At 42.9% G+C, this 20,818-nt stretch overlaps 1 protein-coding gene across 4 annotated transcripts in view; it reads right to left on the minus strand.

Moving 5' to 3' along the window:
* Positions 1–8,062, minus strand: part of smarcd3b (SWI/SNF related BAF chromatin remodeling complex subunit D3b) — a 31,213-nt gene extending 23,151 nt beyond the window's left edge. For all 4 annotated transcript variants that reach the window (XM_073488147.1, XM_073488145.1, XM_073488146.1 and 1 more), the window contains exon 1: positions 7,768–8,062. In XM_073488147.1, the coding sequence (XP_073344248.1) occupies positions 7,768–7,845 (78 nt within the window). In that variant the 5' untranslated portion in view covers positions 7,846–8,062. The remainder of the gene's footprint in view (positions 1–7,767) is intronic.
* Positions 8,063–20,818: the final 12,756 nt, after the last annotated feature.

Here is a 20,818-nt window from a genome sequence, read left to right on the forward strand (position 1 = left end):
GCAGAGGGGTTTTTAAATGATCTAGGCCAAACCTCAGGGACTACTGTACAAAACACAACTTAACAGTATATAGTATTTTCTGATGTCCTTCAACTGCTCAACCCTCAACTCTGGACAGATAGCTTCACTTGTCGCTCAAGTCACTGCTGGCCACTGACCTTATTTCAGGTTTTTAACAGAAAACCAATTAAAAAAAATCATAGACTTTGAGACGAGGGAACCAGATGTGCAAAAATGCTAATTGATTTCTGGGTTTTCAGGACTACAAACTACTCCCCTTCATATTGTACTATAAATTTCCAACTGCAACTGTTAGATTCACTATGAGATAGCCAGTTAGCCACCTTGAGTCACGACAGTCCCCTGACCTGTGATGAGACTATATTTACTACCACATCTGTCAGGAAACAAGTTAGCTAATGTAGCTGATCCTTTACTTTTTGATTAAAAACAACCTTTTTGTGTTGCGTCAAGCTAGATTTTTTTACAATGTAGACACTGTTCAAAAGCAAAAAAAAAAATCAAATCAATCAAATCAATCTGACCCTAGTTGATATTGTGCTCACATGCTGCTTGTTGTTAAATAAATTAGCACTCAGTCAGAGTAACGCTAACTTTGGGGACCGAGGGGGGGGGGGGGAGGACAGCAGATTCCCCGATTGGGGGCCCGTGGCACATTCTGCCCCGGGGCCGCCTTGAAGGTTAATCCGGCCCTGACTATATTGTTGATCTATAACGGTGCATATTTCATGAGCTCATCACAGCGTTTGAGTATAAAATTTTAATCTGCAAGGTAGTGAAGTAAGAAAAATGTATATGAAGGAGGATAAAGTGCAAGTATCTTTCAAGTTTCAAGTTGATCTGTTTTTAACATTAAATATCTTCTCCTTGTGGTGTATTAAATTGAATATTGGTCGAAAAAGACTTCAAATCTCTCTGGTTTTATTAACGCAGCACTCCAAATGTTTGGAAGCGAGAACTACGAGCCCAAATTTAGCCAAAAACATAAAAAAATCATTGATGGTTGCTCAGCAAACACCAAAAACACAAACAACTTGTCACATTGGATACTTTAAAGCTCTCTATTCTTCCCTCTGCCTCACTTATTATTCAAAAGAACATCCAAACCTCACTGTTTAGTCGAGCCATGACTTAAAAGAACACATTTTTTACCATCAACTACAAAAAAACTAAAATAAAAGATCCTTTTTCTAAAGAAAGTGCTGCTACATTTTGTAACAGAGTGGGTAAATGTTGGAGAGACAAGGACAGCTGAAGGAAACAAATGTAGAGTTTCATAACCTCACATTCTTCAACGTTTTCCCAACATTTCATAGTTTGTCACCTCTAAAAGTGGGTCTCTGCACGCACATACACACATCAGATTTGATCTTTAGACTGTCCACAAACACACGTGACCCCCGTTGGAAAACAAAGAATAAACATCAGCTAAGTAGGAAAACTAGAATCTGTGAAGGCAGACTTTTAACTCAAAGCAGCGCACGACAGGCTAAGACTGATGTATTGTGTGCCCTTTGAAATGGTGACAAGGCAGAAATCCTGCGATAAGAAGCCCGAGCAGGCGTTGCTGTCACTCCGGCTGGGAGTTTGGGGGAGGGGATGTCGAGGGCAACTGAGAAGGGTCTCAAACAGGAGAGGATAAAACAACATATGGTGGGGGCCTCCTGCTCTAACGTCGTCACCTCTTGGAGTCTTAAGAGCTCCTTCTTCCGACTCAAACTGGACAAAAACACCCCAACAGGCATCAGACTAGACTTTTCAGCAGCCAGACTTCTGTTACACGCCTCTGTCTGGAGAATTTGACCCTTTCAGATAACAGATACAGAGAACCATAGCTGGATAATGTGTGAGATGAATTTCCTCTAAATCCACACACACAAACACACACACACAATGAGTGGTACTCTATAATCTGACCTGCTGAACTGGCTCCAACACTCTGCCCCGGAGCTCTGCCAGCCAGCCAGCCAGCAATCGAATCTGCCATGTGGATGGATATCTGAGAAGTGTGTTGGCATCTCTGGAGGGATTTGAAGAGGCCAAACTTAACCCACACTGCAGTAAACATATGAATCTGTGGGTTGTAACACGGACGGCTTCGATTGGAGCCCTGAAATCTATTAAAAACTGGAGATGAGAGTTCTTGAGTGGAGCTCGAACTTAAGATCATTTATTGATTTATTGTTTAGTTTGTCGAGTACAAAATAAAATCCCAAGTTTATGTCCTAAAAATGCTCGTTTGATAGTTTATTATCACAGAAGAAATGAATCCTTAATCATTACGTATTGTATTTGATTAAAGGTGCACTACGTAGAAATTTTAGATCATCAATGACTGAATTTTTTGGGCCTAAACAAACTCTCCCTTTGTTTTCGTGACTGAATAAACTGAATAAACAAACCGACCTTAAAGGACAACACAATTTCATACTGTTCTACTTAGTTTATATGGTGGACCCTGCCATCTTTCTCGCTCCAAACAGTGTTCTGGACCTTATTTTCCTCAGAGAACAGCTCGTTTATTCAGTTATTGAAAAAATAAATATTTCTGACTTATTTATTTCTGAGTTTGAATTTCTTCTCCAAAACAACATAGTGCCTCTTTAATTAACAATGTAACCCGTGCATATATAATCAATTATTGGACAGTTTTGTTTAAAACATGCTTTCAGATCTTGATCTTTATGATGATCTGATGATGATGTGAATATATTCTGTTGTCTGTTGTTAATAGAAACTAATAAAATGAGTAATTCAGGGTTTTGACGCATGCTTATTGTATTATTTGCATCAATTTGATTATTTTACATGCTCATATTTGCGGATACTGATTAAAGTTATAACAATCAGCCATCTAGTTTCAGCTCCAATAATGTAAGTGTTGGTTTTCTTTACGTTTCCTACATTTTCGATTTATCCCTCACAGTATAAGAAGGAGAAGCCAATCTATAGATAGATTTTCTCTGATTTACATGATAGTAATCTGATTATCTGCTGAAAATTGGACAAAACAAGGCAGTTTCCTAGTTTACAAAACGTTTCTGGAGTTTGCTTGCTTTAAAACGTAAAAAACTTAAAATGGCTCCATACAGCTTATCCGGCATGTTCCAAGTTTCCAGAAGCCCTGAGATCCCAAATTGAATTGAAAATAAGTTATTTTCACCCTTTTTAAAGCTGAAATCTTCACATTAGCTGCTAAGCTAAACGCGCGCACCCCACCTGAAGTGGGTGCAGGAGCTTGACAGCGCATCGAGGGTGTAAATAATTACTTTTCAAATCGATTAGTCATGTCAGGGCTTATAATATAGCCTCAAAATAGTGATATTATTTTAAGGCTGTATCGTCCAGCCATACACTAAAAGTAATCAAAAATAGGGGGAGACCGATTATCGTCCCTGGCTGATTATCGGGCTATCGGGATTATCAGTACTGGTGTTTTTTCTGTCAGATTGTGGATAAAATAAACTGATTTAAAAATGTGCTACTTTGGTTCTGATGCAGCGTCCTGCCACACAATGTCCCGCCTACAACACTATCTGATTGGTAACACGTCACAATTAATTGGAGAGGAAGTATAAGGTAGCAGAAAATGGAAAAACTTACAGTAGGTTTATTTCATCACTGGTTGTTCGAATTTTTGCCACATTTTTACTGCAAATGAATATCAGCCCCAAATATCAGTTTTCAGTCTCCTTGATTTCTATTAATCGGTATTGTTATCGGCCCTAGAAAAGCCACATCGGTCGACCCCTAATCAAAAATATAATTTTTTTGTAATTTGAGCGTACTAACCCTTTACATGACAATGAAATTGTGTGAGTAAGCTCGAAGTTTATGTTCTCAAACAAAAACCCTCAGACGTTACACATGACGATGCTACAGTGTGTCGTATTGTGTTTTGTCTTATCGGGGTTTCCCACGCAGAGCGAACGCTGGAAGGCTTTTCTCATCACCGCGGCTTGCTGACCTCCACACACACACACACACACACACACACACACACACACACACACACACGAGCCAGAGAAGTTTACAGCAGGGGGGGAAGGTAAGGCAGATAATGAGAGAGAAAGAGGAAGAGACCTCAGCCAGGCCTTCAGCCCACCCATCAGTCCTAGAACCAGACCTCGGCCAAACACTCTCCCCCACAACACACACGCTGCTGCAGGGAGGCAGGAACACCACGACCTTCGAAAAACCACAACAATGTTTGCATATAGTGAACTTCTATATATTCCAGTTCGTGTGGAACTTGCTCCTCTGGATTTGGCCCATGAGGAGAAACGTCATCCCTCGCCACAAGCTAACAAACTGCGCCGAATCATCCCCACATCCCATAGTATAAATATTTCTCCATTCTGCAGTATACACAGAGAGGAACCTGCCGCAACTATTACAACGAGTTTTCCATCTTAAAACGTGGAGGAAGGGGAGGTAGGAGAGGAAAGAGAGGAGGGGGGGGGAGGCAAGCAAGAGAGAAAATAAGCAGAGGGAAATATTTGGCTTGGAGCAGCCAGAGCCTCATCAAGGTTAATTGGTCTGTTGAGAGGACACACTCATCTGGCTCATCAATCACCTGCTCCATTGTTTCCTAAAGTCTGTCTCTGTGCGCAGGGCATCAGCACCGAAGCCCCTGTAATGACCGCTCCTGTCACAGAGACAATACCTCATCGTGTTTCAGTGTATAAATCTACCTGCTGTCAGGACGCCCGGCGCGACATCAGCAGCGCTGATTAAAACAGACTTTCGCCTCACATCACAACTCGGTCAAGCTTGTTCATAAAAAGATTTGACAAACAAACAACACCAAGTCCTTTAGAGGGTCGGGAAGCGATGCCAAGTCTCAGGATCTGCGCAAAAGGTGAGATTCAGTTCAGCGGAAAGAGGCGCTTGTGATGTAGCAGGTCGTTATTGATTACTGAAAATAGTGAAATGCTGCTTGTTTTTTTTAACCAACAGCTGAAATCCAAGAAAAAATGGGAAAACTAGCTTATATTCACATTTAAGAAGCCACAAACAGTGAATTTTTGTCATTTTTTGCTTTAAAATTAGCTAATTAAAGGGACACTATGTAGTTATTCAAACTCAGAATTTTAATATTTACAATATTAATGGGGTAATAATACAAACTCAGAAATAATATTTTTTTTTCTATTACTGAATAAACAAGTTGTTCTCAGCGAAAAACACAGTTTGAAGCTAGAAAGGTGGCAGGGTCCGCCAAATATAAACAAAGTAAAACAGTATGAAATCTGTTGTTAGTTTATTCAGTTGTGAAAACAAAGAGCGTTTGTTTATTTTAGTTTGTTTATACATTTTAAAAAATCAGCCAATGAAGACCTTGTCTACACATGTTCTGGTGATAAACATTTAATCGACCTTTGTTTTAAAGATAATTTCCGCACTAAAAGCTACTTTCCAATCATGAGGTCGGGACCAATCACTGCTTTTTTGGGGTAGACTTTACGTTTTGAAATGCTTTGTACTTTTACCTCTTCAGGTCTTAGAAATTATTTAAAAAAGGAGCCCTTGCACCAACCGTGAACAACAACATACCTCGTTTGACACGATTCTTTTCCCATTTATCTATCCAACTATTAACTGTGAGACTGCCATTACTGAACAAAAAATAAGATGCTTTGATTGAATACTTACATAGCAGTAAATCTGTCTGACCTTCTCTATGTACTTGATGATTAGGAAGTGAGCTGATTCATTAATGATTACTGTGTGCTGAAAATTGTTTTACTTAAAGGTGCATTATGTAAGAATTGGCCAGCATATCACCACAGTAGCCGCTAACTGTAGCTGTAGTTAGCTAATTAGCTCAGCTGGCCTGGCAGCTAGCAGTCTGGGCTGAGAGCTCGGGCTGGTTTTCTGAGAAAGGACGAGCTGGGGCTAGCTGGTTAGCATGCTAACTTCAGCAGACATCTACATAGATGTTTTTGACACGTCGTAAAAACAATTAAAAAGTATTTCTTCACATTCTTTTGATAAGTTTAGTTGACGTTTTGTTTAGCATTCATTTTGTTTTTGAACTAAAATTCTTACATATTGCACCTTTAACCAACAACCCGAAATCCAAACTATCCAGTTAACTGAAGAAACAACATATGTTCACGTTTTTTGAAGCCACGACCAGTTAATTTTGGCATTTTTGCCTAAAACCTTGACTTCTACATGATCACAATAATTGCTGAAAACTACTTTTCAGTCAGGGGGTCGGGACCACACATTTAGACATTTCTCTAACCTTGCGTTTCAAAATACTGTGTACTCCAAAATGATTGAAAGCTACTCGACGTCTCCGACTTGAGTCTGCTCATCCTCATCTGTCTATCCTGTCATTTTCTGTCACCTCTTTACTGTCAATTTCTGTGGCATAAACACCCCCAAAATATACATTTATTCAATTTAAACAGTCTGAAAATATCTGAAATAAACACCAGAAAGTCTTTTGACCTTCTCTGTGTACTTGAGGATTAGGAAGTGATGCCAGATTTCGAGATGTGCGGAAAGGTGACATTGAGTTCAACTCAATCACAAGATATCTCCAGAATAGAAGAGAAAATACTTTCCAACCAAGGAGAAATTCAGCTGCACAAAAGTCGAATCGATTAATTGTTTTTCAGGCAAGAATATACACCTCAGTTTCCACTTTCTTTGTTGTTTATCAAAGAAAACCGAAAATCATTTGGTTTTTGATTCTTGGTCATACAAAACAAAACATTCGAGGATGTCACCTTGAGCTTCAGAAAGCTACGTTGGGGATTTTTTCCTCATTTTTGTGACACTGCAAGATTAATCGATAATTATTTGTTCGCTGCGGCCGGCAAAGAAAAAAAACACCCTTCGACCTGGACAAGGAATCGTTGCCATAAATCTCCAGCTTCTTTACACACTTGAGTCAATGTCAAAGCCACATCTGCTCAAACTTTCAACAGGAACGTGTCTCTGACCCACACTTTGTACACCATCCTCTCACTCTCTAATAATTCTTTCAGCTCCTGACCAAAACAAACCAGTGCATGCTCTGTTATTTAGTGTGAGGCTTATGGTAACAGTTGCCTAACCTCTAACCATGAGCAACACTTGACTTGACCTTTTCATGCTAGCTTCACATGAATGGGCTGATTGTTCTGCATGATTTCCAGGATTGGCCGCCTGCCTCCTCGGCTCCGTCTACGCTTACTACGTCCGTTTGTCTCGTGACCTTACAGGTTCAAATCCTTCCACCGAGCAAACGACACGCTGCCTGCTGGAAGGGAAGGCTGCTCTGCTCTCTCACTGTGTTGTTGTGAGTGGACTCGTCATTTCCCTTCCTTTCTGTCTGTGACTCCCAGGGAAGAAGCAGTGTGCTCCTCTGTTAGCCAAAGGGGGAGCTGAGCTGCCTTTTGCTTCTGCTGCTGCTGCTGCTTAGCTCCTATTCCTACAATAATTTTGTGTCTTAGAAACCCTCTGCTCCCCATCCTTCTCCTCCTCAGCTCCATCCATCCATGCTGCTCCACTTCTTGTTCTCTCCAGCCATCTCCTAACAGGCTGCGATCCAGGGGGGCTGGAAATAACCTTCACATGGCCAAGCTTTACCCAGCTATCTCACACACACAGACCGCTGCTGCTGCTGCTGCTGCTGCTGCGCCGACTCATGCACACACACAGACACACACTCACACACACACACACACACACACAGATGCATGCCAGAGCCCAGCTCCCTTCATGAGAATGACGGACAGCGCCACTCACCACTCCATGGACCAGGAACTCAAACAGTTTGCTCTTGGTGGCTTTCCTGGCTCCCCCCGCCGTCTCCTCCGTAGCCATTTGCTCAGTCCCCTCCGATCACCCTGCTATGTCTCCCCTCTCCTTCTTTTGTCTTTCCCTCTCCCTTCACCCAGCCTCCTGTTCCCCTCCCCTGCTCCACTTTCCTTCTCTTTGTGCTCTCCTTTTCAGCACTGCCTGTCCCTGACTCTCCTTCTCTCTCTCCTTCTCTCTCTCTCTCTCCCTCTTCCCTCCCTCTGACTCTATTTTGAATGTGCAGCAGCCCTGCCGAGTCCCTCACTGTGTCTAGCTCACTTTTTAGTTGAGCTGCCTTTCAGGAGCCCGGCACGTCGCTTGGAGGTGGAGGGGGGGGGGGAGCTGTGCTGTGCGGGGGTCTGGCAGGGGGGTTTCAGCCAGCCCACCCTGACGCTCCCCCGCACAGCTGTTGCATTCCATTGGTAGATAAGGGCATGCGGCGCGGCGAGGCTGCCGTTTGGTCTAAACGGGGGCTGGGGAGGTTAGAGTCAGTCAGCCGTTCCTCTGCTGCAGCTTCCCCCCGGTGACCAACCCAGAGGCCACGGTCAGCACACACAGAGCTCCGAGCCCTGGACATTGGGCTCTTAAAGGGGCCACACATGTGTACACTGCCATATATGATGGAGTCATGGACGTGGTGGTGGTGGTGGTGGTGATGATGAGGAGGAGGAGGGTGGCGGCGGTGTTATTTTCTCATCTGAAAGCACTCGAGTCAGGGGAATTATATTTGGCCGTTTGCCTCCAACAGCACAGCTCTCACACAAAAGGCGACTTCACAAAAGGAGAAGGCCGAGTCAAGAGCACCTTCGTTTCCTACGTTTCCGCGTTGGTCTTTGTCAGAGTGCATTCATAGGTTAGGAGTGTTTCCTCCGCTCGCCTCATTAGCTTTACCTTTCACCCACTAGTCCTGGCCCACGGGCTACGCTCTGCTCTGCTGTGGCTGCAGCAAGGTGACTCTGTCACTTGACACATGAAATTAGTTTCTTCTGGGATTTCTCACAGGCTTTTTTTCTGAAAGATTTCTTCTCAAAATGTGGGAAACCTGATCCACAAAAAAAGGTGAAAACACACACCATTCCTTCATGGACAGAGGGATGTCCAGAAGTCACGCCCCTTTCAGTTTCCTTGGAAAGCCTCTGTATGGTAGTGACGGAGAAAGACAAATACTTTTTCCATCCTGTTTGAATTGTGCCATGAATCACACATATGATGTCAATTTTAATAATAAAAGATAATTTTACAGGTCAATTAAGTCTCAGTTTGTCATAATTAAAGTAAAATATCATCTAGTTTTATGCTTAAGCGCTCAGTGAACTACATCGTCTCACTTAACATGGGTCACCAACACCAACAACATGGCCGCCTCGGCACAGAAAAGATACTGAAAAAGATGAAAATCACAATAAATCTGCTCATATTGACGACTGCAGTGAGTCCTGTGAGCTGCTTATATACAGGAGCAGCTCTATAGTGTTTAAGTCTTATATTTTAGTAGTTTTATGACAAACTGCGACTTTCTCTTTCAACATCATGTGTGATTCATGATTCAAATCAAAAGGAATCTAAACATTATTTCCTCTCTTTCCATTCACCACCATACATATTTTTCTGATATAAGGCCTCATGGTGATCCACTGGAAGAGGCGTGGCTTCGGCTGTAGCTGTGATTTTTCAAAGTAAAACCGTTAAAAAAAATTAATCTACAGGATTCGTATACATGGTCACTAATTTTGCATTTTTTTTCGTGACATTGGGCACGACTTCATTTTGTGACTGCATCATGTTTCTTTGTCTAAATGAAACAGTACATTTATGAACCGCGCTGGCATCACATGGAGGTCATCCACTCTGCAGTCAGGTTACAACATTTAATCTGTAGGATGCCTTGAATCCGGGTTGATTTTTTTAAACATTGTTGTGATGTGACATGCAATCTCACACCAATTACACACTAGCCAGAGCATCGGCCGTCGCCACACAGGTCATTACTCCGACTACGACCACGCTGTGTTGGACATTATGACTCTTTCATGTCTCCCTCGACTCCAGCCCCTTCTTTCTCTCCCTCCCCTTTCTTCTTCCAGCCGTCAGATCAGGGCAGTGAAATATTCATGAGGTTGTTTGAATGACAAAGGAGGTGAAGTGGGGCAGATTCAGATTCAAGGGGGCTCGGCTTGTGACACATGACGGCAAATTGTCAGTGGTGTTGTTGTTTCCTCCTCCTCTGTTACACGTAGGTGTGAAAACGTCAGAAAAGTGTTGAAACCAGGAAATGACGCTCATTAGTTGACACAAAGCAGCACAAAATCTGCCTTTAATTATCATGAAGAGCTTTTTTGTGAAAAGTGGCGCAAGGAAACGGGGGGGATGCTCCGAAACTCGACAGTTATTGTGTGGACAGCTGGTTAGTGTGTCTGTGACCTTCAGGCCGGAGGTCACGACCTCCTGGTGGATCGCTCAAAGGACGCAAACCGTTTTGATGCGCGCATATCATCAACTACACGCCTGACAGAAAAGTCAGGACTGACACCTAAAGCAGCAGAAGGAGGAGAGGCAACTCAGGATCCACACATATGACCTTCACTCCTTGATTATTGGAATCAATTTATTGATACTCTGGCTCTCCCATGTGCTGCCGAGAGCTCTGGGCATTAGCTTAATGGTGACGCCTGCTGGTGAGACGAGTGGACTGCAGCTGTCATGAATCTACTATAAAAAGCTTTGAGGAGCGTAAGGAACCCAAACCTCCACTGCTAAATGTCCCTCTGCTGCATCAAACCATCTGTGTCCTCCCTGCAGTCAAATCCTGCAACAATCTCCGTCAACTTTGACGCTGTGCATTAAATTAACCGTGTATTACATAACACGTGACGAAGGCTTTACATATATCAGTCACACAGTCACACAAAGTGTGCGTCTCAAGGTCAAAAGCTCAACCCGAAAAGCTTATCGCCTGTGCCGATCTCCTGCCTTTCCAGCAACGGCATGTGTGTTCAATGATAACAAAGAGATCCAGCAGGGCGGTCGATGCAAAAGGGAGCCTTGAGCGCAGGAGTACCCCCTGACGGACCCCCGCCGTCTCCCTCACCAAAGCCAGTCAGTCTCACCAAATGGTAATGTCCCAGTGTGTAGCAGACAGGGGGGCGAGGGGGGCTAACAGGGGGTAAGGGAGCAGCAGTAGTATTATTGATGACCAACAGAGGGAGCAGGGAAGCAGGGAGGCAGGAGGGGAGGGGTGCTGACTGCCTGGGAGTGGGAGCATCCAGGTTCAGGGCCTGGTTGCATAAATGAGACACAAGGAGTCAGAAAGCAAAGAGGCCTAAGAGCACTGCTCAGTCTCATCACCACTGCACGAGTAATTAAAATTTCTAAGCATCTTTTTTTATGGGTTTTTCAAAGCTCCACTTCCCTGTTCGGCCACAAGGGAGAGACAAACAGCTCACACCAACAGTCGGGCTTTGTACAATACAGCAGACAACCTGTCTGGATGGCGAACAAGCTGCATCATCATTTTACAGCACAGACAACAGAGCACCTCCAGCCGTGAAATACTGGATACCTTCACCTCTATAAATCCTTCAAAATGGGAAACTAGCAGTTACATTCATTCTAGATTAATTGCCTGATCTATAAAATGCTAGAGGACAGTGAACTAGAGAGCATCCTGCGATGGGATCACACCAGCTGCAACACATCGACTGACCCATGACTGCTCAGTAGGCATTACTAAATTATTACGTGGATACTCATTATTCATGAGTCGGACCACACCCATCTTCAAACCTTCATTTTAATCTCAGCTGCATTTTATACATTTGTGGCGCCACAAATGTATAAAATGAGAACTCAAAACTAGTTATTGACAGATGTTTTTTTCAGAGGCGATACTGATTATTAGTAATCAAGAGACCGATATTTGGGACTGATATATATTTGCAGAAAATATAAAAATCTTTTGATTTTGAGGTATTTTACTTCAGTAATTCCACATCCTGCTACTTCATACTTCCACTCCACTACACTTATTTGATTAGTGACTAGTTACTCTGCATACTCAGATTATTCAGTGTTAACAGGCTCCTTTTTGTGATGTGTAACCGATCAGATAGCATTGAGGGTGAGACAGAGTGGTGACGACGGACAGAGAAAGGATGTTGCATCAGAGCCAATTATTGGCAATCTGACACACACAAAAAACACAGATCCCAGTAATCTGAAAAATGCTGAACATCAGCCCTGATAATCGGTCTATCCCTACTTAAACTGCTATTGTTGGTATTTGATGCTGAAGTCGTGTCTCCAGCAGCACACACACACACAGAGTCACAAAAATGTCTATCACAGTTCTCCACACAGACCAATGTTACATCTCTAACTGGCTTGTTGTGTGACCAACAGTTGAATTAGTAATGAATCAATAATATTTTGCCGGACGAGGGTCAAAGACATTATAAAGGCCTTGAAAACTACATTCTTATTAGCAAAAATCAAAGTTAAAGTTTAAAAACACATCCGCGCTGTTATCTCTTATGAGTCAGCCACTCACAATCTCATACATTCAGCTTTAACCAGCTGGTGTGGGTGTGGTTTAATCATATTTTACTGGCAACGTAGAGCAAACAACCCCACTGTTTTGCCTCAAATGATTCAAACTGATTGGTACACAGAAGTATATGACATCACCTTTATCGGACCGACTCACTTTATACCAGTCAGAGAGAAACTGAAAGTGAAAAATCTCTTGTGGAATAACCAAGAAGTAGAGCTGCAACGATTCATCGATTAATTGTCATCTATTATGTTGATCGCCAGCTATTTTGAAATCAGTTTGAGTAATTTGGTTTCTGTTTTTTTCTCCTATATCTTTGGGTTGTGGACAAAATAAGACATTCGAGGACGTCATCTTGGGTCCTGGGAAACAGTGATTTCATGACATTTTTCACCATTTTCTTACATTTTATGGACCACACTAATCCCGACAAAGAAAAACCATCGATAGTTACAGCCCGAATACTGTTTCTAACGCATAAAAATGAGTGTTGATGTAGGACTGCATCACTCAGGACAGTCTTAAAAGTGGTCGGCAATAAGGTTGGGAACTGCTACAGTTCCCAAAGGTTAGAGGAGAAGATGCGCTCCAGTCATTCACCTGTAAATCAATCACTGTAGTCGAAATCTTCTTTCATCTGTTCTCAAACTGCACATGAATTTCAATAGGCTGAGCAGAAAGCAAGAAAGGAAGAGAAATCCATATTGTGATTGTGTTTCTCTGCAACCTCTTCACAGTTAGCCCAGAAGAGGAATTAAAAAAGACCGAGAGAGAGAGTACACGAGGAATAAAAACTCTACCGGTGCTGATATGTAACGTACGGCTCCCAGTGGCACCGTTTACATACCAGAAACCAGGAAACCTGCCCTCGTCAACATTATTGTCACAGACAGATGGGGTGCACTAGGGGGAATATGGACTGTACTGAGGGTACGGAGCAGAGTCTGACTCCCTCCCGCTGCTGGGCCCCTCTCTTTTTCCTCTTTCTTCACTTTAAGAGCTGCACACAAAACCCAGCTCAAGCTGCTTAAAGGCCGGAGCTCTCCACTCAATGGCCATCAGCCGCCATCAAAGGGAAAGTACAAAAGCACGCAGACGTGCACCTTCACTGAGGGGGATTAGGGAGCGGAGAAGTACATTTCAGGGCCGCTTTTTTTTTTTTTTTTTTGCAGCTCGGCATGTGTAACGAAGAGGAACGTACGGAGCGAGAGAGGACCCCTGTGGCGTGTGAAAATAATAGGGCATCTGCTGATATTTTATGATCAAAGCGATTTGGCACAATAAACAATGAGGAAATAGGTGAATGAGGTTGCACAAAGCGGTGACGCTGTGTTAAGCACCTAACCTAAGAATCTGCAGATAAGGAGTTTAGGGTCAATGTTGGATTTCAGGGCTTGTTCGCGGACAAAGCATCTTTATGCAGACGGAGTTTCTAGTTCAGCTCCTTGGCTGTAAAAAAAAAGGAGGCATTGTTGGAGCAGATGGAAAAGACGGAGCAACAGCAACGAGCCGAGTTTCCCCCCTCAAGCAAACGGGTGACACACCGGAACAAGGCCTGAAGCATTACCTGCTTCGGGGCATTTCCTGTTTGCTGTAGCCATGACAACGGGATAATCTGCCTTGCGTCCAAAGCCGGCACAGCCAATGGGGCGAGAGCAAACGCCGACTGCAGAGGCTTCAAAACTGGAGCAGCAGCTGGTGAACTGAGAGGGAACTATTCCAGGGCTCAAAGTGTAAAACTGAAAAAACAAACCCCGGTTTTGTGGGACAGAAACGGCTTCAGTGGGCTGTGTTAGTCAGTGCCGAGGTCACCGGGGTCAACGCTGACACAAATATACGATGAAAAACAGTCACTTTCCACGAATAAACCCAACCACCATGTTAAATTCCACGGGATGAAAAATGAAACTGGCAGAATAAATCCTCCCTCCTTCCTCCCCTCTTTTTCTCTCTCTCTCTTCTTTCCTACTCTCCATCCAGGCTCTTTACTAGCCCGGATCTTTCAGCACCACTCTGCCCGTGCGGGATAGGAGAGAGAGGCGACAGAACGAGGGCAGGATTGGTATGTGCAGGGCCGTATCAACACGACCTCAAATCCAAGAGATGAAAATCAGAGAGGCGTGCAGAGGAGGCCTGGAAACTCAACTTCTACCAGGTCTGCACACGAGAATGAATTAAATAAACTCATTTTTAATGTCGGGAAGTAGATCCACTCCCTCAGGATCATCAGACACCACCCAAGAAGCAATTAGAGATATTCATCAATAAGTACACACATACTGTATCAGCGCCAGTTTGTGCCTCTCACGCATTATTATTATTATGTGTGATTCAAAGGGGCCAAGCGTTCAGTCGTACTAAATATTAAAACCCTGTAATCTCTGAAAAACCCAGAAGATTTGTTTATCAGTACGCTGTTCTGAGGTTATTTCCAAAATCCACAATTTTCCCTAATCCAGGTAGCCTGAAATGCCACATGTCCCATAAGCAACACAAACATTTTGCCTCGTTCAGGTGTAGAAACTTTATTATTTTATTCACGGTATCCTCCAGTGGATCAGCAGGTCTATTACAAACTTTGGCATAAAATAACTAAAGTGTAGAAATTGATGTTATATAACCAAAAGTCAAAGACCTCCAAACAACGACTAGTACTACCACCACCTGTCACCTCGTCGTAACGACTTCCAGGTGCTGCCACACGGGACAACAAAATGAAGGACGGTGGCCATTTTGGCTCATCTTTTAGTTGCTGAACAAAACTCTGACCACTTCCTCAGTTCCCTGACAGACAACGCAAAACCAAATTAAAACAACTTCCTGCTTCCAAAAGAGCCGAAACGATTAACTCATTAATCAACAGAAATAATTAATCAGCAAGTATTTTGTTAACGATCTTTTAAATGTGTTTTGTTCTGTGACAGAACATTCATTACCTTTAAGTTTTGCCCTGCTGGTCAGATAAAACAAGCAATTTGAAGACGTCCCCTTGGGCTTGATTAATTTTTCGCTGAGAAAATAATTATCAGATTAATTAGTGATGAAAATAATTGCTGGTTGCAGCCCTGAACATACTGTGAGTATGTGATTCAGGGAAAAAACAATGATACAGAATTGCATTCAAGCCTGATCCAGAATAAAAAGAAAAAACAACATGATTAAATCATTTTGTAGTTGATTTTTATAAATTATTTAAAGCTTTTGCAACTGAAAGGGAAGTAAATGTATCTGCGAGTGCTGCCCATGGCCTTGCTGCATGTGTGTTGTATTGGGTTATACTGAATCTCCCTGATGTATGTCTGAGTACGGTGCAGTATTGAGCGTTATCATCTAAATGGGTCAACCAGCCGCTCGGTGAACTGTAGCACCATTAGGACCCAGACAGTTCGTCTCTGAGTCGAGCGCAAAATCTCATTAGACAGCTAACTCTACATTGTGAATGAGGAGTAATATGAAAAAAACACAGCGAGTGCTTTAGGTTAGATAACAGTGATTAAAAAACCAGTGTTCGAATATGTTGGTGAGGGAGGAGGGCGACGTGTTAATTAGGTTACAAACCATAAAAATCTATAATCTGGCTGTGGTAATAAAATAACACAGTGGATGTTCAGAGGGCTGTGAAAGTGGTGTTTATAGGTCGGGAATATAAGATTCATCCTCAGTATAGCGGCTCTAAGTATACTGTGTGTCTGTGTAAAATATGCCAAAGCTGCAAGTCTATATAAAGCACAGTATACATACAGTATGTTGCATTGTGTCAGAGTCGAACGCTGCATTGCTATACTGCAGTATGTGGTAGGAATGTTAAAGGATCAGTTCACCCAAAAATTTTAATTCAGTCATTGTTTACTCATCCTCATGCTGATGGAAAACCACGTTAAGTTCTGACGTTCACAAAACATTTCTGGAGCTTCACAGAAAAACAATGTACAGAGTAGTATTGTCCTGAACAATTAAAGCAGATGGGGACTTATTTTAAAATGTTAAAAAACAACCAAAAAAATAACACAAAATGGCTCCATGCAGCTCGTCAGGTGTAATCGAGCTTGTGCACCTACTTCAGATGGGCTGCGTGCTAACACTTTTAGCTTTTAGGCAAAATCTTCAGTGTAGCTGCCACGCTAAAAGTGTTAGCACGCAGCCCGTCTGACGTAGGTGCACAAGCTCGACCGCCCATTCAGGTCGTAAATAACGTCTTTAAAAATCATTTCGAGATCTCTGGGCAACCGAAAAGTAATATTAAATAGCTCCATGCAGCTTATCCGGTAAATTTCTGAGCCAAAGCCAAAAACTTCATTGTAGCTGCTAAGCTAAACACATTAGCACGTACCCCGTCTGAAGTGGGTGAGTAGATAATGACTACATTTTCCTTTTTGGGTGAACTTAACCTTTATGATAATTATACTAAACTCTCACAATATTTAGTGGGGCTGCAACTAATTCATATTTCACATTATTGATAGACGATGCAGATTATTTTCTCAATTAATCAATAATTACATATTATAGTAAAAAAGAAGCACCACAATCTCCTACAGCTGCAAACTATATCCTCAGATCGTGTCCAAAACTCAAAGATATGTGATTTAATATCATATAAGATAAAGAAATTATTTCAGTCACTGAATCAGATGATGATTATCAAAGTTGTTGCTGCTAAAAAAAAAAAGTGCTGTCAATTGTCTATTCATTTCTTTTTAGCTGTAATATTCAGTTAAATAAACAGCTTTCCTGTAAGCTCGTTTGTTTCCGCCATTGAGCAAGCACATTCCTCGCCAGCCAAAAAAAAAAGGAAGTGCTCCATTGTCCATTTATCCCTGCAAATAACACAAAACACAAAGCCAGGGAACATTTAATTGGGTGACCTGCTATATAGGACCCAAAGCCAACTGTGTGCAGCTTCCAGTTTTTTTTCTAATCAATCTCACTTCTGGTGTGAAAAAAAATGAAGTTTAACAAAAACTCTGCAGCTGAAAGCGCACACTCACTGAAACGTTGATTGACCTTGATGAGTTTCCCAAAACTAAATTTCAAACATGACTGAACAGAGCTGACGGGGGTGTAAATATGTGGGAGCGAGGGGGGGGGGTTCTTGTGCAGTTTTCCTTAAAAAGCCAGGTCAAGCTTTCAGCAGACTGTAAAAGGAGCTGATCCTCTGATCTTCTATCAGACCTCAGGAGCTGTGACGGCACCTTGCATACTAATGGGACCGGCCTCCTTTTCTTTACACTGAAGTGAATATCTGTGGCAGCAGCCGGGTCAGGGAAGACTGCGGTTTGAAATTTAGCTATTTCAGTCCCATTTTTCACAGAGAGAGCTCGACAAGGATCAACCACTTCTTTAGAAAACAAGGACTTGAGAAAACATCTTAGTATTCAAACAAGCTCGAGTGCAGGGAGGCTCAAAAGCTTAGCCTATACAGGCTTCAACACTGAAAAAGCAGGAGAGTTGGGACATTCCCGCACTATTATATGTAATTTAATGTATATCCTATCTGGAAAAAAGTGTTTGCACACTGGAATGGCTTCTGAGGGACTAAATCTATGGAAAAAACAACACACAAGCTGCAATTTTCTGAAATAAGAGAGTAATGCAATATTCTGTGTTGACTAATCACGTCCAAATGCCAGTGTGTCTGTTTTTCCTCTTATACAGAGCATCAAACTGAAGAGCTTGTGAAGGTGATCTCTGAAAACAGCAGGCAGCTGAGTCACCAGGTCCATAACTCAACAGTTCTGTACATGAAACCAGAGCAGGAAGGATGGAGCGAGAGCGAGGGAGGGAGCGAGAGCGAGGCTGAAACCTGAGAAAACCTTTAAAATGTGCAATGAGTTCGACCGAGAACACATTTGCAGTTATACAAGGATGAATGCCTCCTCGAAAAAAAAAAGGGAAAACACATGTTGACTTTAAAGTTTGCAGCATTCTCGAGCGCCGCCGAGCTCGTAGTTTTACTGACTTTGGACACGCATCCGCGCTACACATAAACTAAACGAGCAAATGTTTTGCTTTTCCTAATGTAATACAGAGAGAAAAGCAACCACGGCGAATGTCCGTGGGAGAGACAAATCATAGCCAAAAAAAAGAAGCAGTGCAGTCACTAAATCTTCAGGAATAGGCCTCCAAAAGTGTCAACGTGTGAATAATGATACCACTGTCATGTCCGTACACGCTAAAGCTGAAGCTACAGCTAGCAGCCTGTTAGCTTACAGGAACAGGTAGCCGGTTCTGACAAAGGAACAAAACCCCTCTAAAGTTAAATAATACAGTTTATAGCATAAAACCAACATTTTAGGGGATTTATGGGGGATTATAGGCCGGAATATTTCTCGGTCACTGCGCCCAGCTAGGCTAGCTTTTTCCTCCCTTTTCCTATCTTCATGTTAAGCTTGCTAAGCTACCTGGCTGCTAGCTGTAGCTTCATAGTTAACATACAGAAATTGCAGTGGCATTGTGGCATAGAAAATCCAATAACCTACATTGAATAGCTGAGAAAAGTTGAGAATATCAAAACCACTGTTATGTCTGTAGTCCTCTGCTAAATATGAAGCTACAGCTAGAAGACTAATAGCTTCATTTAGCTTAAATACTAGAGGCGGGTGGAAACAGCTAGTTGGGTTTGTCAAAGGTGCTGAAAAACTCAGTATGACAGTGAATGGACAGGGACACATTAAATAATGTTTTAATCCCGCTTGACTTGTGCCATGAATTACACATCGGCTGTTTGTCAATTTAAAAGATACTTTTTCACGTCAATAAATCGCAGTTTGTTGTAACTACATCGTCTCCAACATGGCCGCCAATTCGGCACAGAAAAGATGCTAAAAAAGCTGAAAATCGCAATAAATCTGCTCATGTTGACAACTGCAGTTGTGTGAAAGGATAGTAGGTCAGTGTTGTGAGCTGCTAATATACAGGAGCAGCTCTATAATGTTTAAGTTACAGGTTTTTAGTGAGCGTTTTAGTGAACTGTTGGCTGTGTAGTCTTTATAATTAAGTATTTCCACAGTCTTACATTTCATTAGTTTGCTTTACTGACTTGGAAAATTATCTTTTAAATCGACAAACAGCGTGTGTGTACATCATGGCACAACCGAAACAGGATCAAAATAATAGAAATAAGGCCTCACTGTTGGTCCACCAGACCAGTTTCCAGTATTTATGCTAAGCTAGGCTAACTGGCCAATGGCTGCAGCTTCACATTTAATATGATGCACTCTCTCTCAGCAGGAAAGCAAAAAAATGCCAAACTCCCCCTTTAATGCAGAGTTTAGTGGCTGACTATAAACAGTCAGCAGCAGGTTTTGCTTCCAGGAGTGAAAATATTGCTGCTGGAATATAAAAATGAGATTTTTTCCTTCAGATCAGCAGAAGTAGATCTGGCCCCCAGATTCCTCTCCTGCTGCTGTGTGTACCCACAGCCTGCCAGCAGATTAACACACTGAAACTGAAACTTTTCCTGCCACATCCAAGACACACTTGCGAGACTTGGTGCTCGCGAACACATGAAGCACCCATTACAGGACCGTGGAGGGGGGAGGAGAGGAAGGGGGTGACGGCGGATGAATTAAAGGCATGCGTACAGAAGAGGTAAAGAGGTAAAGATCCGCAGGCTTTCACCACCTCCACCCCCCCACACACACACACACCTCCAGTATTACTCCTCAAGTGTCTGCTTCCCACACGAGTCAAGGTTAACAAGCCGCGCTCGGTGTCTGCGTCGGCCGCAAAACGGGGAGGGGTGGGAGGTGGAGGTGGAGGGGTGGAGGTGCTGCAACTATACTGTGTGATGATGCAGACGGAGCTACACAGCCGTACACCCCCCCCCTCCCCTCCCCAGCTTCATCTATTACCCCAACCACATCCCCTACATCCCCCCCTTTGCTCCTGGAGAAATTGTGCACCATGCGACTGTGAACGCCTCGTGAATGAGCCTAAATACACCATGAGGTGGGAATTTAATCCTGGCAGCTATTTTTTTTTTTCTCTCTCTCTCTCTCTCTCTCATTTTTTTTTTTTTTTTTTTTTTTTTTTTTAGAGGCACAATAAATTACAGCCAGGCGAGGAGAAAAAAAAAAAAAAAAAAAAAACTCCGGTGCGCACTAATCCGGCGCCTGCAGGATAAAGAAAATATATAGTTGCAATGGTGGATGCGGATACTGAGCGCAGCCAGTCACACAACAAATGTGCTAAATGTATCACAAGGTAGCAGAGGCATCCATACCTTTCTCTCCATCACTATGCGCTTTCTCTTTTTTAGGGCTTACTCAACAACAGCAACTGTAGGATGTGTCTCCGGTGGTGGAGGTGTCCGGTCCGGCGCGGCGCGGAGCGGAGCGGAGAGAGACAAGAGAGCTTCCCCCCTGCGCTCCTCAACTTCCTCACGGCTTCTCAGACAGCAGCGTCTCCCTCCAACCACCTCCCCATTACCAGGACAGCTAGGCGACTTAT

Source organism: Pagrus major, chromosome 19, assembly GCF_040436345.1.
Source record: "Pagrus major chromosome 19, Pma_NU_1.0".
In the NCBI taxonomy this organism is placed as follows: Eukaryota; Metazoa; Chordata; class Actinopteri; order Spariformes; family Sparidae; genus Pagrus; species Pagrus major.